We start from the raw sequence: 25420 nt of genomic DNA on the forward strand, positions 1-25420 counted from the left end.
AGGAGGGGACAGACAGGGAGAGAGGAGAGAGGAGAGAGAGGAGAGAAGGAGGGAAGAGAGAAGGAGGGAGAGATGGGGAGAGGAGAGAAGGAGGGAGGAGGAGAAGAGAGGAGAGAGGAGAAAAGAGGAGAGAGAGGAGAGAAGGAGGGAAGAGAGAAGGAGGGAGAGATGGGGAGAGAGGAGAGAAGGAGGGAGGAGGAGAAGAGAGGAGAGAGGAGAAAAGAGGAGAGAGAGGAGAGAAGGAGGGAAGAGAGAAGGAGGGAGAGATGGGGAGAGAGGAGAGAAAGTGGGACGGAGTCAGAGAGGGAGAACGAGAACATTTGAGATGGAGGGAGAGAGAAGAAGAATGAAGGGGGGAGAAATGAGGGGGAAAAGGAAAGAGAGGGGTGGGAGGGCAGGAGAGAGAGGAGAGAGGGAGGGAAAGAGAGAGGAAAGGAGGGCAGAGGAGGAGAGAGGGAGGGAAGGAAGGAGAGAGGAAAGGAGGGCAGGAGAGAGGAGGAGAGAGTAGGGGAAGGAGAGAGGAAAGGACGGCAGGAGAGAGGAGAGAGGGAGGGAAGGAGAGATGAAAGCGGAGGGCAGGAGAGAGGAGGAGAGAGGGAAGGAGAGATGAAAGGAGGGCAGGAGAGAGGAGGAGAGAGGAAGGAAGGGAGGGCAGGAGAGAGGAGGAGAGGGAGGGAAGGAAGGAAGGAAGGAAGGAAGGAGGGAGGAAGATTAATTGTTTGACATGTTATTCATGTTGTATTTTACTTCGCTTGTCTGAAGTACTTAAGATCAACATCAACCTGAACTTTCAAAGAGGTTCAACAAGGTGCTTGCGAATTTATGACAACAGCAACGTCAAAGGCAATATCGAGAGCTTTTAATGCTGTTCCAGTTTGTGTGTGTGTGTGTGTGGTTTCCCCTGTATGAGCTTCACAGCTGCAGCTTAGACAGTGTGTGTTGCCAGAGTGCTGATGTGTCCAGCAGAGCCATGAATGGCCCTAATTACACACCATAAATATGAAAATAGATCAAACTAGCAGTTTCCTGTGGAACATCCTTCTTCTAGTCGTGGCAAGAAACCGAGAGAGAAAAAAGAGAGGGGGGGGGGGGGGGGTATGTGTGTGTGTGTGAGTGCACGTTTGTGTGTATATTTGTGTGCATGGTTGTGTGTATGTGTTTGTGTGCCTCTGTGTGAGTGTGTGCCTGTGTGTGAGTCTGTGTGTGAGTCTGTGTGTGTGTCTTACCTGCATATCCAGTGGGCTACTGCAGAGCAGATCAGGATGAGCTTTCTGCAGGTCTGTTAGCTTCTCCCAGTCTCCAGATCCTCTCTCATCATCTCTGTCAAACCACTCAGTCCACTCTGCCTCTGGTACACACACACACACACACAATCTCATCAACGAGACCTTGAAAATCATGCCACTATTATCCACACCTTAATACCCGGCAGTCAGGCTGCTTACACCAGTCTCTGATGTACATGAAGGCCTGACTCTTTTCTCATTCAGACTGTCAGAAGATGTTTGTAGCAAAGTAATTGAAGTCTATTATATCCTCTCTGCTGCCCACAGGAAAGGTGTGAGTGTTCTGTGTGTGTGTGTGTGTGTGTGTGTGTGTGTGTGTGTGTGTGTGTGTGTGTGTGTGTGTGTGTGTGCGCATTTAGAGTGCTAATCTGATGACGCTAACCTGTTTGTAACCATGTTTAAATACTGATGTCAGTTACCTTGCACCCATTGGCTGGTGGTGGTGATGGTGAAGTGTTCTCCGTATCCTGATTGGAAGATGTGAGAGCTCCGGGCCTCTGAGGACGCCTTGGTCCCTGGAGTCCACACATACACGCACACACACGCACGGTCAGAAGAGAGGAGATTAGAGGAGAGGAGAAAAGGAGAAAATAAGAGAGATGAGAGGAGAGGTGTACCTACCTTGATAGATGGCATGGTCCTCCACAGCAGAGGACGGGTCACCTTTCACCACTATGAAACTCCACACATGGCTGAGGAGAGAGAGGGGAGGGGAGAGGAGAGAGGGAGAGGGGGGGGGGAGAGGGGAGGGGAGGGGAGGGGGGAGGGGGGGAGGGGGAGAGGAGAGAGGGGAGAGGGGGGGAGAGGTCAGAGAAGGGAAGGCAGTGACAGGAAACAAACGAGCAAGAGAGATTACATTAGGAGAGAGAAACAGAGAGAGAGAGAGAGAGAGAGAGACATACAGGGACAGAGCGAGAGAGAGAGAGAGAGAGAGAGAGAGAGAGAGAGATGAGAGAGAGAGAGAGAGAGAGAGAGAGAGATAGAGAGAGAGAGAGAGATGGATAGGTTGAAAATGGAGGAGAAAGGACCAGTGTTGGGCGAGTCAGGAAAGTAGGATGGAGTGAAGCTGAGAAAGAGAGGAGGGGAGAAGAGATGAGAGAGACCAAAAGAGAGAGAGAGAGAGGAAAGCGGGAGGTCCATGACAGACAGTGAAATGGAGGGATTGAAAAAGATGGAGGGAATGGGTGAACCGAAACCATGGGAAAGTGAAAGGAAGAAATGGGTGAAAAATGGATGGACTGAAAAAAGGGACCTACGTCTCCATGAGACTCACACACACACACACACACACACACAGATGTGCACACACACACATTAACACAGGACTGGTAATGGTGTTGACATAAGGAGTGAAGGGCTGTCTGAACACCCAGAGGGGAAGGCTGGGTAATCACAGTTTCTATCCCATCATGCCTCACTGCTGGGAAGACACTCTGACACAAACGTCAGGGAAGCCAGAGAGATAGTGTGTGTGTGTGTGTGTGTGTGTGTATGAATTTGTGTGTGTGTGTGTCTGTGTTTGTGAGTGTGTGTGCTTCATCAGGTCTCAAGAGAAACCGTGTGACATTCTCGCGGTGACATCATGACAGAGAAGAGCTTGTTAAGGAGATTGTCTATGTGGACGACACTGAGATGGACAGCCAGGGACACAAGTCCCCATCCAGCACACCATCACATATCTGCTGCCTCTGGATCCCAGAGGGGGGAGGGATGAGAGGGGGGAGGCGGGAGGGATGAGAGGGGGGAGGGATGAGAGGGGGGAGGCGGGAGGGATGAGAGGGGGGAGGGATGAGAGGGGGAGGCGGGAGGGATGAGAGGGGGGAGGGATGAGAGGGGGGAGGGATGAGAGGGGGGAGGCGGGAGGGATGAGGGAGAGGGAAAGAGAGAGACAGATGGAAAGAAACATACACAGCAAGAGAGAGGAAAGGAGAGAAGGAAACAGAGGAAGGGGAAGGGAGAGAGAAAGTATGTATCCCCCTCCGCTCATCCCCTCATCACCACCACAGCTTTGGTAAACATATGTAAATTACTTTCATCTGGATGGATTGCAGAATCTTCCTGTTAAAAAAATTCTTGCCTATTAAAATGCTCCCTGGCACACCGCAAATAACACCATCCAGCTCCAATGAGTCTGCAGCCGGCCACCAGTATGGACAAGAGGCGACTAGAGACATTAGTTACTAGTTATTACTTCCCTCTCCTCAACACCCCCCTTCCCCCTCCATCTCCCCCTCCCTCCGTGAGTTGTGAGATGTGTGGTGTGTGTGTGAGATGTGTGGTGTGTGTGTGAGATGTGTGGTGTGTGTGTGAGATGTGTGGTGTGTGTGTGAGATGTGTGGTGTGTGTGTGAGATGTGGTGTGTGGTGTGTGAGAGATGTGGACAGCTCCCTGCCTATCTGCCTCTAGGGGCTGGGGACTCACCCCTCCTCTCTGCCTCTAGGGGCTGGGGAGTCACCCTGCCTCTCTGCCTCTAGGGGCTGGGGAGTCACCCTGCCTCTCTGCCTCTAGGGGCTGGGGAGTCACCCTGCCTCTCTGCCTCTAGGGGCTGGGGAGGAGGGAGCGGACACAGCTCTGCCCTGCAGCTGGAACCCTGAGCCTTTAGCTCGCCTCGCCACATCAGAGCCTGGGCTGCATCACACATGCAAAAATGCACACACACACACTCTAACATGCACACACACACACACTCTAACATGCACACACACACACACTTGAACATGCACACACACGCTCAAACATGCACACATGCACACACTCGAACATGCACACACACACACACTCTAACATGCACACACACACACACTCTAACATGCACACACACACACACTTGAACATGCACACACACGCTCAAACATGCACACATGCACACACTCGAACATGCACACACACACACACACACAGATACTGTAACACCCAGTTCGCTGGCAGGGTTTCCTGCCCTGCCCTGCTGTTCCCCCAGCAGCACTGTCTGCTGCCAGAGATACAGAACCTCTTCAACACACAGAACAGGATTAGCTGCCTCTAAACTCCACGCTGCTCAAGTCAATATGGAGAGTTTTAACTGCAAGATGAGACCAGCGGAGAGAGAGAGGGAGAGAGAGGGTGAGAGAGAGAGAAGTGTGTATCTGTCACCACTTTATCGTCATCATGTAATGTTACTCTACACTACTTTGCAATATCTTATCCTCTCCTCTCTTCCCCTCTCATCGCCTCTCTTCCCCTCTCCTCTCTTCCACTCTCCTCTCCTCTCTTCCCCTCTCCTCTCCTCTCTTCCCCTCTCCTCCCCCCCTGTTGTGCTGTTCTCTAGTAGAAACAGTGTGGAGGATTAGGGGACAGGATTGCACCCCTGGCAGGCAGAGCCTCTCTCTGGCCTGGGCCCGGGGCAGAGTGGAGGGAGGGGGGCAGGACGGGAGCAGTCAGGCAGTCTGTTCACAGGGCTTTATACTGCCTGGGAGACTCCAGATTTGACACATCACAATAAGAGCCCCTACAAGCGTGAAAGCTTGGCCTACTTAAAACTCCTTAACTTCTGTTGTGACACGGAAGGGTGAACCGTGACCCAGCCTCTAGCCCCTGACCCAGCCTCTAGCCCCTAGCCTCTAGCCCCTGACCCAGCCTCTAGCCCCTAGCCTCTGACCCAGCCTCTAGCCCCTAGCCTCTAGCCCCTGACCCAGCCTCTAGCCCCTAGCCTCTGACCCAGCCTCTAGCCCCTAGCCTCTAGCCCCTGACCCAGCCTCTAGCCCCTAGCCCCTGAACCAGCCTCTAGCCTCTAGCCCCTGACCCAGCCTCTAGCCCCTAGCCCCTGACCCAGCCTCTAGCCCCTAGCCTCTAGCCCCTGACCCAGCCTCTAGCCCCTAGCCCCTGACCCAGCCTCTAGCCTCTAGCCCCTGACCCAGCCTCTAGCCTCTAGCCCCTGACCCAGCCTCTAGCCTCTAGCCCCTGACCCAGCGGGGGGTGGGGGCTCCGAGAGGATCAGGATGGGGGTGGGGAGGGATGGGGGCGTGAGTGTTGGTCATAATGACGAGAAGGGTGGGTAGGGTGGGGGAGGTTGTAGAGGAACATGTTGGAAGCCCAGCTGTGGAAGTAGTATTAGTATGGTTGAGTTTGGGCATAGGGTCAGGCTTGGAGTCAGGGGTCAAGGGTCAGGGGTCAGCGTACCGGAAGCCCAGCCGGTGGAGCTGCTGGCTGCCCAGCCTGCTCAGGGTCTTCTTGGCCGTGTCCTCCAGGTTGTTGGAGCCCTCATCGTTCACCACCAGGGCCAGGATCTTCCCCGACTCCACACCCTCCACACACTGGACCAAGCGCCGACTCTCATCCTTACTGCGGTACGTGTCAAACCTGGGGGAGGAGAGAGGGATGAGGGATGGGAGGGATGAGAGGAGTAGGGGGCAGAGATAAGGTAGAGGGAATGGCAGAACAGAAGGAGAGGTAGCGTGTGAGAAGCGAGAGACAGAATGGAATGTCTACTGTGTCCTCAGGAGAGGACAGTACTATACAACAGAGCTCTGTGTAAAGAGCTGCTTACATAAAATAGTTAATGAGTGCCAAAGCCAAGATTAAGAGACAGTCTGGCCGGCAGGATTGATTATGTGAGGAAGTGCTTACCAAACAAATAGTAAACACATTAGTCAATAAGATATTGGAAAATTGCCCTGCTCTGAAGCATGGAATGTTTATTTGGCTGAACTGCTTTTAACTGTGTTTTTGATTGCTGTTTGCGCTTTGCATCCGCCATCATCTAAAATATTTTCTTAACCGGCAATTAAACCTCTTTTATGATGATCATTATTCAATTAGGGAAGTGTTGAACTCTGGGACGGTTCTTGTAAATCTGGAAGAGGGAGCAACCTCCTGTCAGACACACCCCCACCACCCCCACCACCCTACCACCCCCACCACCCCCACCACCCCCACCTCCCCCACCACCCCCACCACCCCCCACCTCCCCCACCACCCTACCATCTCCACCACCCCCTCCACCCCCACCACCCCCACCACCCCCACCACCCTACCATCTCCACCACCCCCACCACCCCCACCACCCCCTCCACCCCCACCACCCCCACCACCCCCACCCCCACCACCACCCCCACCACCCTACCATCTCCAGGGAATCCAACGAGACACAGTCAGAACCAAATCCTGCAGATCAGCCCTGCACGCTCCCCCTCCACCCTACCCTGCACGCTCCCCCTCCACCCTACCCTGCACGCTCCCCCTCCACCCTACCCTGCACGCTCCCATCTCCACCCTACCCTGCATGCCCTCTCCCCCTCCACCCTACCCTGCACGCTCCCATCTCCACCCTACCCTGCACGCACCCCCTCCACCCTACCCTGCACGCTCCCCCTCCACCCTACCCTGCACGCTCCCCCTCCATCCTACCCTGCACGCTCCCCCTCCACCCTACCCTGCACGCTCCCATCTCCACCCTACCCTGCACGCTCCCCCTCCACCCTACCCTGCATGCCCTCTCCCCCTCCACCCTACCCTGCATGTCCCCCCTCCACCCTACCCTGCACGCTCCCCCTCCACCCTACCCTGCATGCCCTCTCCCCCTCCACCCTACCCTGCATGTCCCCCCTCCACCCTACCCTGCACACTCCCCCTCCACCCTACCCTGCATGCCCTCTCCCCCTCCAACCTACCCTGCATGTCCCCCCTCCACCCTACCCTAGACCTCCCTCCCCGTCTCCACTACCCTGTATGCCCCCCCTCCTCCCCCCCTCCATCCTACCGGTCCTGGAGCACCACCTCCCCAGAGTTGGGGTCGATGACGTGGAGGATGATGCCTCGGTTCCCCCATCCCCTCTGGAACTGGTAGGTGGTGTGGTTGGTGTCCCCAGGGCGGAGGGTCTGGTTGAGGAAGGTCCAGGAGAGCTTCTTCTGCCCGTGGATCTCCAGGGTTCCTCCTGTCCCCACGCCCAGGTACTTACGGCCGAAGTAGCTGTGCTCCGTGTCAATGTCATCGGACCTGAGGGGGAGGCGCAGGTTAGCACTATATGTGGGGTCAGATGGCTGAGCGGTTAGGGGGCTGGTTTGGGAAGAAACCAGGCTACACTAACTGCTGATACTGCTGGCAGGTTACGACTGCAGGGAACACAAGGGGATTTGTTAAATGTGCCCGTGGTGGGTAGGTAAGTACTGTATGGTGAATGACCTCACTGCATCACTTTACAAAGCACTTCTCTATGTACCTTCCGAATAACGAGATGGTGAGGTTGCCGTTGTATGGGCAATCAGGACTTCCTATGTGCAGCTCTCCACGGTTACCAATCAAGATGTGTTTGGTGCGCAGCAGGATTGGTCTCTTGGAGTCAGCAATCACCAGCTTACCTACAGAGGTGGGGGGTGAGGAGGGGTGAGGAGAGGTGAGGAGGTGGGGGGTGAGGAGGGGGGGTGAGGAGGGGGAGGAGAGGTGAGGAGGTGGGGGGTGAGGAGGGGGGAGGAGAGGTGAGGTGAGGAGGATCTTTAGTGATGGTGTATACTATCCTGGCAGGTCTGTCACGCTCCCGCCTCACATCAAACACACCATTTATAACCCTGGTCAGGGGCTTCACACACACACACACATACAGAGATACACACACATCTCTAAACCTGCATCTGGAACTCTATCTGACATATCTGTTATATGAGGCTGGCCTTAGGCTAGGCATGGCTGCTTGGATTTAAAAACATGTGAGACACATGCAGCACCATGGCACGCAATTTAGGATGGATGGGTGGATGAAATGGGGGGTGGGAGAGGTGGATGGAGAGATGGATGGGGGTTGGATAAATGGATGGGTAGATGGACGGGTAGCTAACATATCCGAAAGATAGATTACCTCCGTTGAGTATCTCTATGGAGTGCACAGTGGCTGATGATGTCAGGAGGACCTTCCTGCCGTAACCGATGGTAACGCGGTGGTCCTGGTTGTGCCCGGGTGTCCATGGCTGCAAGCCGGGCTCCTTATCTGGACACGCTGGGAGAGACGACCACAACACAGCGTCACACACACAGCCACACACACAGTCACACACACAGCCACACACACACAGCCACACACCACCACCACTGCTGAACCATGCAAATTCCTGTGTTCAGAAATGACTTTTTTTTAAGCAGTTTTTAAACCTTTTGAAACTTCTATTAAAAAAATAAATTGTTCAAAATAAAAATTCGACCTTTCGAAACTTTTACTACAGCCACACCAATAATGTGTTATTGTGCTACTGGAAGTAGTAGACATAGTTCATGGAATGTGCAGAAGTACTGCGTATTCAAGTTAATGCGACAAAATGTCGTTTAAAAATTTTCAATAATTTGTAGAATTATTTACCAATATATATAAATATTATGATTATTTATTCATTTAAAATGTTTTCGTTTGGCGGCCCACCTGCATTACCCTTGCGGACCACTAGTGGGACGCGGCCCACGGTTGGGGAATCGCTGCTGTAGACCAGCTAGAGTCAGTGTATTAATTCTTCCTTGGTTGGCCTTCTATTGCTGAGGAGCTGCAGGACATACAGACTCTGGTACCTCCATCTGGTTAACAGATCAGTCACTGTCATTGATTGGCCAGAGTTGTTATGGCAGTCTACATCTCCCCTGGGATGATAGGGAATGATTGATTGGCCCAATCTGGCTTCTCTGTTCCAAGAGCCAAGCTGTGATTGTCTCTGCCTGGGGTCAGGCAGTGTAAGGTAGAGATAGACGGCTAGGAGAGGTCACTAGTCTGACCACTTCTTCTTTTCTGGAAAACTCGGACCACATGCAAACAGCTGATGGTCTGCAGATATAGCACTGCGGGGGCTAGTACACTCAGACACACACACGCACACGCACAAACACACAGACACACACAGCACAAACCAATTTAAACTCCACAGTCTTTCCAAAAGAAACCACAGCACATCTCCTCACTTTCACCGAGGCAGCACAGGGGGTTCCTGGCAGTGAGTGGAACCTCCGCCTGCTTTTCTCTGTGTTCTCAGAGAACTCTGAACGACCCTACCTCTCTGACACACACAACCCAGACATGCAGGTCAACACTTCCTTCACGGAGAGAACCCTCCATGCAAACACAACTCCTCTTCAGAGAACTGGGAGGAGAGGGAGACAGGAACACAAACTGATACCTCAACACTTTCTTACAACAGCAGACTTCTGCTGAGCACGGTGGGTTCTGGAGGGCTGGAGCACAAAGACACAGGCAGCCACAGCAGACCGACCTCCAGAAACATGAACTTGAGCTCCTTGTATGGGAGTGTTGACTGATCTGAGGCCAGTGTTTCTGTCAGTAGAGCTAGTGATGTTGTGACTGGCTTACCTCACCACAGATAGACGGCAACCGTTCTCAGACATGGCTTTATGCTGCTTTATCTACTGTACACTCAAACACACGCAAGTGTTTTGCAGACCTGGTCCGTCAGGACACTGTAGGATGATTAAAAGCTGGTCTGGCAGCAGATGCAAAGCCTTCATGTTTATGATTATAAAAAGCAACTCACTGCTCTGTTAAACTTCTGTTTGCAATTACAATAAAACTGCTCTGGAAGAGGGAGTTTTTTTATATATTTTTTTAAATATGTGAATCTGTGCCACTGGGACACTGGCCACGACTTTAAGGTCCTACACACAACAACCTCACACACACACACACACACACACACACAGGCTCTCTCTCTCCGTCACACCCACACAGACATCTGACGGTTGTTGGGATAAGGGATGGACTCAGGTTGGCCGGATGCCCATTGGCAGGGGAAGCAGGAAAATCACTCTCACTTTCCACCAACGTGGCGGAACGTGTGGAAGTGTGTGAGTGTGTGTGTGAGAGTGTGTGTGTGAGAGTGTGTGTGTGAGAGTGTGTGTATCTCTGAGGGGGTATTTGAGGCCTCATTGACGCCTGACTCAAGGGGCCCAGAACCGACCCACTGGACCGGAACCTTCCGAGTGTTTCGTCTGCTCACGACCAGAACACCTGCTTCTCCCTGCTTCACCTTCACTAACACGTGAAGCACGGAAACTCCATTACCAGCACAACTCTGTAACAGTTTTACAAGCTGTCATCACCGCTAGCACTGCTCCACTATCTGCTATCATACGTCCCTCCTGTGAGGTCGGGGAGGGGGGGGGGGGGGGGGGGGGGGGTCAGGGTTCAGGTCATTCTGGGGTCAACTGTCCTGCCACCTGCTCTGGGTGTCTCACCTGCCAAGACGAGGGGCCCCAGCAGCGGCACAGTCAGAAGCAGCACAAACATCTTCATGTCTCACAGTCCTCAGAGATAACCTGGCTCCTCCTACTGGCTCCTCCCACTGGCTCCTCCCACTGCTCTCCTTCTCTCCTCAGACTGCCGTCTCTCAGAGCGTTGCAGGTGTCCTTCACAGCTTCCCAGGTGTGTCCTCCTCCAAAGTAGGTGTGTCCTCCTCCAAAGTGGGTGTGTCCTCCTCCAAAGTGGGTGTGTCCTCCCACAAAGTGGGTGTGTCCTACGCCACAGTAGATGTGTCTTCCTGTAGATTGGGTGTGTTAGGTTCACTTCAGTGGAAGGCACCTGCGAGAGAAGTCACAAAACCAGCTTGTTAATACCGAGAGCCCGGGGGGCAACCTGGGGGGGGCGCAGCCCAGCATAACAACAAAACACCTCAGTAGTTAGATGTGGTTACATAAAACCTTACATAATCTAGGAATAGCGTAAAGCACCTTTGAGGAGATTGGTTTTATTTCACAGTTGTCTTTCCAGGGCACGGTACGAACACCAGTCTTTACTGGGCATGATGGAGTGTGTGATACTGTAGGCTGTGAGAGAGGACCGCTGTAGTGGAGTTGCTGCTGTGAGGCAGTGAACTGTTTCATTTTGATCCCTATTACTGTTACTGACAATCTCTCAGCTACCCTCCATCCATCCTACAGCCCACTTACCCCTCCCCTCCTCCCCCTCTCCCCCTCTCCTTGTCCTTCTTCTCTCTCTCCCTCCCTCCTTCCTCCCTCTCTCTCTTTCTCTCCCCTTTGACCCTGCAGTCTTCTGACTCTCATTATCTAGAAGCCCTCATCAGAACCCTGCTCACACACCAACACTCCCTTTCCAGCCCAGATGCTGCTCTGCCTTGGGCTTGTGTGTGCGCGTCCGTGTGTGAGTGTGTGTGTCTGTATGTGTGTGTGTGTGTGTCTGAGTGTGTAGGTCACAGCTGTTTAATAATCATGTTCACAAACACTGATAAACATTCCACAGAGAGTACCATCTCTGCACATTAGAATCATGTGAAACATTCACTGTTAGCATCCTAATGTGGGTGTGTGTGGCTGTGTGTGTGTGTGTGTGTGTGTGGCTGTGTGTGTGTGTGTGTGGGTGTGTATTTGGTGTGAGTGTGTGTATTACCCAGCAACATGGTATCTCATGTCATCAGCAGGACCAAGGCAGCTAGTCAGAGACAGAACACAGGAAGGAAGGTTGTAGTCACCAGGTTGGGTTTAATCAACAAAAGAAAACTGACATCAGCGGTGATGTCGTCAGCGGTGATGACATCAGCGGTGATGACTTTCCAGCGGTCCAGAATCCTGGTTTCCAAACTGGGATGTCCGTAGGGCCACAGGTGACATCAGAGTAGCAGAACTTGTGAACATGGCAGACCAACGTTAGTGATAGATGAAACAAGTGTGGTCCCAGCATGCTGCAATGTGTTTACCACTGCTGAACCATGCAAATTCCTGTGTTCAGAAATGACTTTTTTTATTATATTTTTCGAGCAATCAAAGAGGGCGTAGACACACACACATTCCATCACGTTCACACACACACAATCACAGCCACCGGTACACACACACACACACACAATCACAGCCACACGTACACACACACACAAAGGCGAAAACAGAAGCAGGGCTCATTGAAGTCTGGCAGTCATGCATTATTAAAAACATAAGTTGCTTCTCTGCTTGCTAACTGTTGGTTTTCATGTCTCACCAGTACTCTGGCACGCACTGCGAGCTAGCTGTCAGACATCTGCGTCAGGGATGTGCGTGTGTGTGTGTGTGTGCATGCGTGTGTGTGTGTGTGTGTGAGTGTAAGTGAGTGAAGCTTTGAAGCCAAGATCTTATAACAATAACCATGTCTCACAGGTGACATCTCTACCATGACAGGATGTGCTGGTGACATCTCTACCATGACAGGATGTGCTGGTGACATCTCTACCATGACAGGATGTGCTGGTGACATCTCTACCATGACAGGATGTGCTGGTGACATCTCTACCATGACAGGATGGATGTACCGGTGACATCTCTACCATGACAGGATGTGCTGGTGACATCTCTACCATGACAGGATGTGCTGGTGACATCTCTACCATCACAGCAAGAGAGAGGGGGACAAAGAGTGAGAGAGAGAGGGAGGGAGAATACAATGGAGAGAAAGAGAGATGGGAGGAGAGAGTGATATAGAGGGAGAGAGAGACATAGAGGGAGAGAGAGAGAGAAAAAGAGAGAGAGAAAGAGAGAGAGAGACAGTAGGTCCCGTTGGTTATTGGAGAAGTAATGGGCTCAGTGGGACTGTAACAGCAGGAAACACAAACACTGACACACACACACACACACTGACACACACATACAGAATGCTAGGTGTGTATCACCTAGCATGTTAGCAGGGTGGAGACCAGTCTCTTAACGTGAGCTGGCCATTTCCTGAGCAGCAGAAACAGGTCTTATATAAACTACTCCCATCCCTGAGTAGTATGGAATAATATTATGTAATAATAGTACTGAATAATAGTTTGTAATAGTAGTATGTGATGCCAGCAGTCTGGGGTCTAGGAGCAGCTGCTGAACCAGCTGGGGAACCAGGAACTGACTGGACATGAAGAGAAGCACAACAATCTGCTGATAAAACACACACACACACACACACACACTCAACCCCCCTGTCCTCTAATTTTTCAACAAACACACACACACCCTGTCCTCTAGTCTTTCAACAAACACACACACACACCCTGTCCTCTAGTCTTTCAACAAACACACACACAGAGCCTGTCCTCTAGTCTGCTTCCCAGGCCAGGGCAGAGGAGTCCTGACTGAGTCAGCTCGTACAGGACACAAGATCTCTGCAGTATGTCCACTATCTGTACCTCCCCAGACACAAGCTGAGTCTGTCAGCACAAACACTGATGCATTCTGCCTGCCTGTCTTTGTCTGTCTGTCTGTCTGCTTGCCCCTCTCTCTCTCTCTGTCTGTCTGCCTGCCTGCCTATTTACAGTGTCTGTCTGTGTGTGTGTCATGCCTGTCTGTTTTCTTGAACTATGTCATCATTTTATGATGAGCCTTTCCAGTGCAGAGAAAGCCAATTCTGCAGTATGCTGTAAGGGTGACACCATGGGTCAGTTTCATTTTAATTAAAGTCTATCATGGATTCAAATTGGGTATGAACTTCCAAATGAAAATGTCCCACTTAGAACATCAAAATCAAGGGAGACATGACATTGAACCAGAAGCACCCAGGTGCTGAATAAGATATGAATAATTATGCATATGCACACACTCACAGACACGTGAAACACACACACACACACTCACAGACAAGTGAAACACACACACACACAAGACAAACACACACTCACAGGTACACACTCACTCACTCACACATGTACACACACATACACACACATTCACACACTCACTAACTCACACACACACTCAAACATACACACATTCACACACACCTTGCTAGCCTCAGTATTAGGTGTGTTATTTCAAGTCTTGCTATGAGGGAGACGTCCTTGTTTTTCCACAAGACTTTACCTCCAGGTCTTTGTGCTCCAGTCAGGCAGCACCACAACAAAGCAATCTGTCAGGCACAAAAAGCACAAGGACATTACTAGAGATTACTATGAAATGTTTTTTACAGCTAATGCTGCGAGTGCCTGTGAAACATAAGAGTTCTGAGGAGGGGCAGCTCCTAAAGCAGGACTGGACTGTGAGTAGTCCATCTGCTCCAATCAATCTATCAGTCAACAAACCAATAACTCAACCTTGAACACAATACACACATACTGGGAGGACACTCTTCAGGGAGAACACCACACACACACACACACACACACACACACAGTGAATAAGCAAAGAGATAGAGTGACAGAGATACACAGCGAGAAGGGGGGAAAAGAGAGACAAAGAGAGACAGACAAAGAGAGGGAAAGAGAGAGGGGGGAGAGAGAGAGGGGGAAAGAGAGAGAGGTGGGAGGGAGAGAGAGAGAGAGAGAGAGAGAGAGGGGGGGGGGGGGAGAGAGAGAGGGGAGAGAGGGAGGAATCAGTAGATCTATCAGTGTCTCCAGACTGTGACAAGCTCAGTTGAGGTATTCATCTTGTAAGTACTACGTGCAACGAGCAGTGCTGAAACTGTACATTAGCAACATACTAGACACGATGACAAGCCATTTCATGATCCTCTCAACAAGCTGATGTGAGCTACAATAACACTGGTCTGACTGGCCTATCACACAACTCTGCCTGCAGGAAAAGGGAGAGGCCCAACCAGGAAGTAGGAGGAGCTCAACCAATGAGGGCCTCCGTCTTCCTGTCTGTACAGAAAAACAGGTGGGATTCGGTTGCAAAAGAATAACATTTTTTTCTTTCATACAGTACATACTGTCCTCAAACAAAAACACACACACACGCAGGGGGAAGCTCACTATGGACACTGACATGCCCTTGGGCCAACACCTGAGAACAACCAGAAACCACAGACTTAAAATACCAGATACCGCTCTCTCTCCTGCTTCATCACCAGATACCTACCTCTCTCTCTCCTGGGCCCACACTAGATACCTGTCTTCCTGTCCTGAGTCCTCATCACATATCTGTCTCTCCACCCTAGGTCTTCTTCCAGCCAGTCTATGGTACCGTAAGTAGAACCCCCTATCTGAGGAGATCATCCCCAGCCTGTAACAGACACGCACAGTGAGCCAGGCAGCGAGAGTTGGAAATGAAGGAATATAAAAAGTTTCAGCTTTCCATTTCTTTCAGATCATTCTCTCTGTGATTAAATGATGAAATCTCTAAAGAGCTGTGTTCAAAAAAACAGGGGAAACCGTCTCATTAAGTGTTGCATCGGCAGAAGCGAGACAGCCCCAGCCCGGGCCTGAAGCTATACACCCAGCTCAGCACTGGAGAGCCCAGGCACAGAAATACAGGACTGATGAAAATGAATCAAATGCAGCAGATGATGAAACCAATTTTGTCTCGGGAAACGCTACGTTGTGTTCGGAAACGGTGTTGAAAGTTCTGTCACGAACACCTTTGAGAGTGAGAGGTGAGTGAAGGATGTGTGTCTGAACAGAGGGACCGTCTACAGCCACACTGACAGACACACCCCAGGACCTGTCTCACACACCTGGCTCACACACCTGTCTCACACACACCTGTCTCACACACCTGTCTCACACACCTGTCTCACAGACCTGTCTCACACACCTGTCTCACAAACCTTTCTCATACACCTGTCTCACAGACCTGTCTCACACACCTGTCTCACACACCTGTCTCACAGACCTGTCTCACAGACCTGTCTCACACACCTGTCTCACACACCTGTCTCAAAAAACCTGTCTCAAAAAACCTGTCTCACACACCTGTCTCACAGACCTGTCTCACACACCTGCCTCACACACACCTGTCTCACAGACCTGTCTCACAGACCTGTCTCACACACACTCAGGAACAGTGTGAGAGCCCAGCGTCTCTCACAGCCATGGTAAGTAAATAAACAACTTGTTTATTTGTTGTTTAATTAGCTTTTTCAATTAGGACTTTTGTTATGGTGGAGAAACATGGTAGGGGGTCTAAGAGTGGTTCTGACACGCGCACATTGAACTGAAGAAAGAGGGAGAAAATATGTATTTATATATATGGAGAGTGGGACAGAGAGAGAGAGAGAAAGAGAGAGAGAGAGAGAGAGAGAGAGAGAGAGAGAGAGAGAGAGAGAGAGAGAGAGAGAGAGAGAGAGAGAGAGAGAGAGAGAGAGAGAGAAGGTAGAGATAGATGGAGGGAGAGGGAGGGAGAGGAAGGGGACAGTCTAATGGGTTTAGAGTGAGGGACCCTGGGGTGTGCTACGGAGAATCTAAAGAGAAGAGAGTGGCTGTGCAGCCTTACAATCAGTTCCGCATGCACGCACTCACACACACACGCACTCACACTCACACACACACACTCACAATTCTTTTTCCTGTCTGCTGTCGAGCAGTCTGCAGCTTACCCACAATTCCATTTGCCTACTCAGATTCTACACTCTTATTTCGCTAAACTTGCATCTACATGACATTTACTAATAAATATGCTGGACATGAAGGTCTCCTTGCTGCTGACACACACACACACACACACACTGTAGACATCCTTTGACATTCTTTGTCTGACAGCATGAAGTTTTTAGCAGACATCATTTCTAATGTGTTAGTCAACACATCTGCTATGAAGAATTTCATTTCTCCAATTAGAATCCGTTTGGATGTTGGACTAAAGATGGAGGCTTTTGTTCTCAAACACCCAGAGGGTTGACGTATCCTAGCATTCACCTATCCCTGTCTAAGAGGGTCAACCTAAAAAAGAAGAAACAGAGAAAGAGAGAGACAGACAGAGAGAGAGAGACACAGAGAGAGAGACAGAGACAGAGAGAGAGACAGAGACAGAGAGACAGAGACAGAGAGAGAGAGAGAGACATAGACAGAGAGCCCCTTGAGGAGCATCTGACTCTACAAGTGGTGAAAGATCTTCATCCCTCCCTCCCTCCATCCCTCTGTCTCTCTCTCTGTTTCTCTCTCTGTCACTCTCTCTGTCTCTCTCTCTGTCTCTCTCTCTGTCTCTCTCTCTGTCTCTCTCTCTGTCTCTCTCTCTGTCTCTCTCTCTGTCTCTCTCTCTCTCTCTCTCTGGGGTGATGCAACCTGTCAGCCTTCCTAACATTCCACACATGACAGCAAAATTGTGAAAGTGAGGAAAAAGAGCAGGGGAGAGTGTGAGAGTGGAGGGAGGGGAGAGGAGGAGAGAAGAGAGGGGAGAGAAGAGAGGGAGGGGAGAGGAGAGGAAGAAGGCAGAAGAGGAGCGGAGAGCTGGAAAAGGAAGGTTGGTAGAGGAGGATAGGAGAAAAGAAGGGGAGGGATTTATAGGAGGAGAGGTTGAGGGATGGAGGGGTGAAGAAGAGGGTGAACGCTGTTCCATCCATGTGATTAAAAAAATTCAAAGAATGTTCTAGATCTGTTCTGTCTGCCAGCAGTTTTTGAAATGCTTTCAGCAATCACAGGCCATTCACACACACAGACAGACAAAGAGAGAGAGACGCACACACACACACACATACACAGAGAGACACACACATGCATTTTCCCATATCCAGGCAGCTGCCAGCGTTGACTCCAATCACAGTACACATGCAGGGCACCAGTCTGGGACTGCTGCTGTGTAATCACTGTCCCAGTGTCCTCTGATGCTGCTAGGCCTTGATTGAAGCCTTATTGAATTAGGCATCACAGAAGTGATGAAAGGTTGCAACCCTTTTCATAGACCTGAGGGGAGATTCTGCCAGCGCTACGGTGAATGGAATCGGTGTTGGGGGAAGATTTTTTTTTTTAACCCTCGTGCTGCCTTCGGGTCACATGACCCAAAGGTTCATAACGAACCATCGTTGTGTTTACCCAATTTTACCCAATACAAGAACAAATAAAAATACTTTTCTTTTAACCTTCGCAATGTGGGGGGTCTGAGACAGCCCGATGGTTAAAAGAAAATGCTTCACTTTGTTTTTGTATGCGGTAAAGTTGTCGCAATACGACGGTGGGTCACAATGACTGATGGGTCAGAACGACCCGAAGAGAACACAAGGGTTAAAGTGTGAAATACGAGGAAAAGAAACAAATGTTTGTAAAAACCTTTCCACCTCATGCACTCACTCATAATCCTTCGTACATGCTTGAAACATGCAACTAAAGCGTGACTGAACAACAGATAAACAAGTAGCCTTCTCTGACAGACGCCTGCTCACACGAGAGAGCAGCACCGACAACTGATAACTTTGCCGTAAAGCTCTCTTCCATTTTAATAAGTTCACCTACTCGCTCGCAATGTGCAGTGACAGTCTTCCATTTGCAAGTCCGATGAGAGGAGAGGGTATTACACACATACACACAACACACACACACATCAGACATACACAAACACACACAGACGCGCACACACACACACACTCTACCACAAGTATGTATCTTATTTGCAAGTCTAATGTGAAGTGCAGTATTAAACGGTTGGTTAGCTGGCTGGCCTGTCATATGTTGGAGATGGAAATTCTGCTGTTCCCCATTCATCTGGCAGAATCTATGCAGCCTGACAGCTTGGTTGATCTTTAAACCTGTAATAGGGCAGCTTCCACAGATTAGACATCCATAATGGAACACACATAGGCCTGACAGCCCTGGCTGTACGCTCCCCACATCCAACCCAGGAGACACAGGCTGTGTCTCCTGGCACGACACAACATCACTGAATGAAAACATCAGCCTGGTTCAATACTCTACACACACACATAAACATTTACATTTTACATTTACATTTAGCAGACGCTCTTATCCAGAGGGATTTACAGTAGGTACAGGGACATTCCCCCGAGGCAAGTAGGGTGAAGTGCCTTGCCCAAGGACACAACATCATTTGGCAGCCCGGGATTGAACCAGCAACCTTCTGATTACTAGCCCGAGTCCTTAACCGCTCAGCCACCTGACTCCCGGTATAAACATGCACACAGACAAACACACACCCGCCACACACACACACAGAAACACACACACACTCAGTCCTGTTACAGACCTGAACTCTTCAGAGGAAACCTGGTCATTAATCCTTCAGGAATGCGTCTGGGTTGACCTGCATCTAACAGATCCAGTCCTTCATCCACAACCTCATTTCTTCTGAGACACTTGGGAGTTTAAGGACCCTTGTAGGGAGTGCTTCTCCCTGCCCTGATCGTTTAATCTAATTTAATCCTTAGTGAGGCCTGCGTCTCTGTGTGTAATGACCTAAATTACACAGCCTTCTGACACGGGGTGAGCCTGCGGCTAATCTGATGAGATTTATCAGCTGGAACAAGAGTCCATTATGAAGAACAACACAGACCCCCAGGGTGCCACAGGAACCAGCTGCATTCACCAGACCCGCCCCAACCACAGACCTGGGGTCAGATCTGCCTGCTGCCAACGCTCCCATCCACCATTACAGGGAAAAGGGCATTTCTGATCCAGGATCAGAGTTAAACCTCCAGCAGTGTTGATGCAGCTCTCCAGAGGAGGTCTCAGAGCAGGGTGCTTTGAGAGGGGTTGTTTACGGACCAGTTCATGGAGCAGATCTTCTCCACTGTCAGGCAGAGAGCACAAACGCAGAGAGCACAGACGCAGAGAGCACAGACGCAGAGAGCACAGACTCAGAGAGCACAGACGCAGAGAGAGCACAGACTCAGAGAGCACAGACGCAGAGAGCACAGACGCAGAGAGCACAGACGCAGAGAGCACAGACGCAGAGAGCACAGACTCAGAGAGCACAGACGCAGAGAGCACAGACGCAGAGAGCACAGACGCAGAGAGCACAGACGCAGAGAGCACAGACGCAGAGAGCACAGACGCAGAGAGCACAGACGCAGAGAGCACAAACGCAGAGAGCACAGACTCAGAGAGCACAGACTCAGAGAGCACAGACTCAGAGAGCACAGACTCAGACAGCACAGACTCAGAGAGCACAGACTCAGAGAGCACAGACTCAGAGAGCACAGACTCCGCCCGCTGTTGCGCAACGTTGACATTTGTACACCCGGAGGGGATCAGAACACAGCCATCACGGGACGCTGGGAGACAGATCTCTGCTGACGGTGTGAGAGTGTGTGTGTGTGTGTGTGTGTGAGAGGGTGTGTGTGTGTGTGTGTGTGAGAGGGTGTGAGAGGATGTGAGAGGGTGTGTGTGTGTGCGAAGCAGGCAGATAAGGGCTCCAGAGAACCATCTGACTTTAAAGAGCACTTCCTGACTGCAACCTATAAAACACCTTTACTCTTTGAATGCTGCGCACGTACACATGTACCTCGTGAGTGTGTGTGTGCACCCCAATAAAATCCATAATTAAAGAAAGAAAGGACACACACACCCTTAGAAACCTTCTCCAGATGTCATGGTGCTGAGGTACCTGCATGTCTGTCAGGCAGACGGTAAATCAGGCTAATCAGAATGTGGAAATGACAGGCTGCGTCAGAGAGAAGAATGGGGAAAGAACTGTCCTTCAAGTTTTCAACATCTTAATAAATCACTTCAGCCACTTTCCAGAATACAACAATTAAGCAGACATTTGTCATTCCTGTGTGTGCGTGTGCGTGTGTGTCTGTGTGTGTGTGTGTGTCTGTGCATGTATGTGTGTGGAGGGTTTTATTAGAGTGTGAGGGCGGATCATCCAGTGGACAGATAAATCAACAGAAAGGTGAAGAAAACCGTCAGCCTCATTATTATTATTAATCTGGAGGAGAGCCGTTTATATCCTGACTGACGCACACACACACACACGCATGCATGCACACACACACGCATAGAAATTACAAAATGACAAATCCCAGCCTTATTGTTGTCCTCACCCCACACACACACAAAACACAACACTGAGACACACACATACCAGCGTAAATCGAACGTCTAGACTCTCACCAGAGCCGGGTGATGCAGAATTGGAGCAATGCCGCCGACTAGAAATAAGTATATTACTAATATACCATCTTACGTCTAACTCCAGACAGGCCTGTTGTGTGTTGCGTGCCATATAAGCCGGGGCAATCAAATTAAAGTTGACTGATGTGCTTCCTGTGTGCAGATGTATGTGTTAATCTTATGTAACTGTGTCTCTCAGCGGGAGATAGGCCCCTTGTTTCTGGACAGTCATCACTGCACACTGTTTGACCTCTACCTAGGCTCTGACCTCGAAACTGTTGATTTAACCTTTACAGGCATTGAGAAATGTCCTCCTAGGACTTTGAGCAATGCTTCCATCTACAGCTGTACTGTGTAACCTTTCAGTTGTTTTCTGTATGTTTATCATTGTAACGACTGCAGACAGAGGACTCTCTGTGGGGTGGACCTGAGCAGGAGGCAGGCTCGAGACAGAGCCCTCGTCCAGCCCAGACATACAGGAAGGGGGGGGGGGGGGGTGTATTTCTGGAGCATAAAAATGTGTCTGTGCTTAGCGGGCCCACAAAAATAGGCATGTAGACACATGCCTATACCCTTCCCTGCACTAAACACAGATGAAAGGAGTGTATTTCTGGCTGTGAGATTGAGGGAGAAACCGCTTTTGAGAGTCACCCGGCCTCCTCCCAGGACCTTTGAGGTTGCGGGGTGTCTGCGTTTCCACGCTACGCTGCACTCCTCATGCCCAGGGCCGTAACTTACAACTAAGCCCGAGTTCACACCTTAGACCTGCTCGCCCACAGCCTCTGGTAGCCTTGACTGGGGCTGGGGGCTGGGGGCTGAGGGCTGAGGGCTGGGGCTGGGGCCAAGGCAGACCTTGGACTCTCCCCTGCCAATAGACAGGACAGAAGGGAGACCGGCTCAAGGTCTATCTCAGTAAGGACAGAATGTGAGGTTGAAGAGGTTTCGATAACTTCTTCAAGGAAACACAATGTCCATGTAGATACTCTGCAACTAACAGGCAAGGACAGCAGGGACGAGCAAATCTTAATTTGATATGTCTGTGAAATCTTATTTTACGCAAGCACTTCAGAACATCGATTTCTTAAATGCTGAGTGCCGTGTAGAACAACAGCCCTGAGTTTCTGTCAGATAAATAGTTTGGACAGAAGGGAGGGAGAGAGAGAGAGATTGGGTTCAGGTAAAAAAAAAAAAAGGAATTTAACAACATGCAGGACAGCACGAAACACTTTGTGGAAAGCAGAAAAGGATTTCCGAGCACCGCCATGAGGAAACCTATAATGTTCCGCAGCAGCGATCCATATCATAAAGACGTCCCATTAGCAGAGCTGATCTTAATCCCTGTAATTATGTTTTTACAACCTTCCTGGTCTGTCTCAGATGGGCTGTCTCCATCCACACAGCGACCAGCGACCAGACGGACCTCGGGAGTTCACCACCAGAGCACAACTCTGTCTCAACAATGTAGGACTTTCCACACAACGCAAAACTCTTTTGACGCGTGTCCTCATGTTTTAAAGCTGAATAGAGAGAGAACAGTTCCAGGACTCTGACGGATGTCTGCTGGATAGCATCACATGATCGTCCATAGCTCAAAACTTGAAGGTACTTTATGAAGTTAACTTGAGAATGTCCAGAACCAGACGATGCTCTCCCCCTCCTCCCTCTCCCTCTCCCCCTCTCCTCCCTCTCCTCCCTCTCCCCCCTCTCCCCCTCTCCCCCTCTCCCTCTCCGTCTCTCTCTCTCCGTCTCTCTCCGTCTCTCTCTCTCCGTCTCTCTCTCTCCGTCTCTTTGCACACACTTGATCCCTAACTCTAATACACACTCCCGTCATACACACTTAAGAAGACAAGGCAATATTGCAGGACTTACCGTAGGACAGATCCTCCTCACTGCCTCAGAAGGATATTCTAGTTGACAATCCTATCTATAGCAACTGTCTCTCTCTCTCTCTTTGTCTCTCTTCCTCCCGCTCTCCGTCACACACACACACACATCCCATAATGAGGTAAATCACAGACTAAAGTAATGGTAGGTTGGATGCTCCATAGTTACGCTCTCCACAAACTACTAGTTTACACACTGTGTCATGCTGCCAGTGTTTCTCGGGATACTGTATGTTACTGTACACACAGTAGACCGGCTCAATGTGACACTGTGCATAACACTGTTACATGTTACTGTACATACAGTAGACCAGCGCAATGTGACAGCCTTACATGGGACGTACAGTAGACCAGCTCCAGGTAGTACATTTACATTTAGTCATTTAGCAGACGCTCTTATCCAGAGTGACTTACAGTAAGTACAGGGACATTTCCCGAGGCAAGTAGGGTGAAGTGCCTTGCCCAAGGACACAACGTAATTTTCGCACAGCCGAGAATCGAACCAGCAAACGTCTGATTGGTAGCCGGATTCCCTAACCGCTCAGCCATCTGACCCTCCACTGAGACATTGAGGGAGCAGCCAAGAATTCATCCTCATTAATAGGAAGTGATCATCCCAGCCTGGGATGCCGCAGAGCCTGTCTCAGGCTGTATACACAGAACACTCCTCTTAGTGCCTAGCATACAGACCAATTTACACATTCACAGCCACAGCTATTATATGAAATGGGATGGGATGCAATTTCATTTTCATGGTTTGTGTGTGTGTGTGTGTTTGTGCCGCCCAGGCAGTCAGTGTTTTTGACAAGAATGGGCTCCGACACTAAAGAGCACTGTGGAAGTGGAGCCAATGTTCCTCACATTCCTGTCAACCTGTATAAATCATAGCAGGTACGAGACCAGGAGAGAGAGAGAGAGAGAGAGAGAGAGAGAGAGAGAGAGAGAGAGAGAGAGAGAGAGAGAGAGAGAGAGAGAGAGAGAGAGAGAGAGAGAGAGAGAGAGTACCAGACCAAGAGAGTGAGAGGGGGGAGAGAGGTAGAGAGAAAAAGGGAGTGTGAGAGAGGAAGAGGGAGAGAAAGACAGAAGAGAAGGAGAGTGTGAGAGAGAGAAGAGAAGGAGAGTGTGAGAGAGAGAGAGAGAGAGAGAGAGAGAGAGAGAGAGAGAGAGAGGGGGGAGGGAGGGAGGCTAGAGGGAAAGAAATAAAGAAATAGCATTAGAACTTAGAAAAAGCAATAGAAGAAAAAGCACAGTACCTGTGGGAAAGAAAAAGGAGGAGGGGGAGGGGAAGGAGGGACGAGGAGCGGAGGAGGAGGGAAGGGGTTACAGGGAAAAGAGTACAATATACAGCTCTATAATTCTCCTGTCATTTTGATGTAAATGTCAGGTAAATACCAGTACTGTCAAGCAGACAGTAACCTAGATTACACCGCTATTGCATCACGACTGAGGCTCTCGGGGTGGCCTGGTAGGACGACACAGAACTACACAAGCCTATAGAGAAGCAGGCAGGATGACTCTCACGGAGGGAAGGAATGAAAGGAAGAGAGAGAGACAAATAAAACAGGGAGAAGTAGAGAGAAAGAGCGAGAGAGGATAAGAGAGAGATAAAGGAGGGAGAGAGAGGAGCCGGCAGTATAAAAGAACTTCTCCAGGTGTGCTCATCCAAATTCCTTTGATATCAGCTTTCCTTTGATATGGGCTGTACTTTGTTCTTCACATGTTCCACGTATGACACACGTTCCACTGACATGTATGGTTCCACGTGTGTCCTGTTCACGCGTCACGCACAAGGTGTGTAACCGGGTGAGTGTGTGTGTGCCTGTGCAAATGGGTGCGAGCATGTGCATCTGTGTGTGTGTGTATGTGCATGTGTGTCTTTACAGGTGCATGGGAATGCATATGCGTGTGTGTGTGTGTGTGTGTGAGTTCAGTGTAGGCAATGCAGCACAGCACGTTAGACTACACCTGCTGTGCTACGGGCCAGTGTCTGAACACAGATGTTTCCTAGAAGGAACTGCAGTAATTTCCTTCTCAGACAAGAGATAATAGCACCCACCAGGGTTACTGCCAGTATTGAGCTGCTTTACAGGGCTGCTTCACAAGGCTGCAGAATGCCTCCTCTCCTACAGTAACACTCTCAGCTCTGTTAGACCTCATCAACCTTTCACCAACCTGCTGACACATGTAGAAGGCTAACCCACAGAAGTATGCACACACACACACACACACTAACAATCATACTTCCCACATAGTACACATGATCATTAACACACACACACACACACACACACACACACACAGATGCAGGTCTCAACTTGCCGGGGCAATGACATTGCGATTAATCCAGAAATATAAAAACTGGTGCTGGGTTGCATGTTTCCCACAACACGAAGCTGGAGTCCAGTTTCATCAAAAACACACACACACACACACAAACCTCTGACAACAATAACTAGCACAACTCCTAGCGGGTCAGGTTATGTCAGAGTCTATTTGTGATTATCTGCTGTCTGAATCTGTGATTGCTGTCAGATTGGGTTGAATGTGGACAAC

The 25420-nt window shown here is 50.2% G+C and overlaps 1 protein-coding gene across 1 annotated transcript in view; it reads right to left on the minus strand.

Moving 5' to 3' along the window:
* cemip (cell migration inducing hyaluronidase 1) overlaps window positions 1–25420 on the minus strand; it is a 58463-nt gene that overhangs the window by 20722 nt on the left and 12321 nt on the right. Inside the window, exons 2-9 of the mRNA XM_067249470.1 lie at window positions 10486–10828; window positions 8117–8254; window positions 7484–7622; window positions 7024–7260; window positions 5445–5624; window positions 1908–1978; window positions 1706–1801; window positions 1227–1348 (exon numbers count right to left, since the gene is read on the minus strand). Coding sequence (XP_067105571.1) covers window positions 1227–1348; window positions 1706–1801; window positions 1908–1978; window positions 5445–5624; window positions 7024–7260; window positions 7484–7622; window positions 8117–8254; window positions 10486–10543 — 1041 coding nt within the window. The 5' untranslated portion in view covers window positions 10544–10828. The remainder of the gene's footprint in view (window positions 1–1226; window positions 1349–1705; window positions 1802–1907; window positions 1979–5444; window positions 5625–7023; window positions 7261–7483; window positions 7623–8116; window positions 8255–10485; window positions 10829–25420) is intronic.

Source organism: Osmerus mordax, chromosome 13, assembly GCF_038355195.1.
Source record: "Osmerus mordax isolate fOsmMor3 chromosome 13, fOsmMor3.pri, whole genome shotgun sequence".
Classification (NCBI taxonomy): Eukaryota; Metazoa; Chordata; class Actinopteri; order Osmeriformes; family Osmeridae; genus Osmerus; species Osmerus mordax.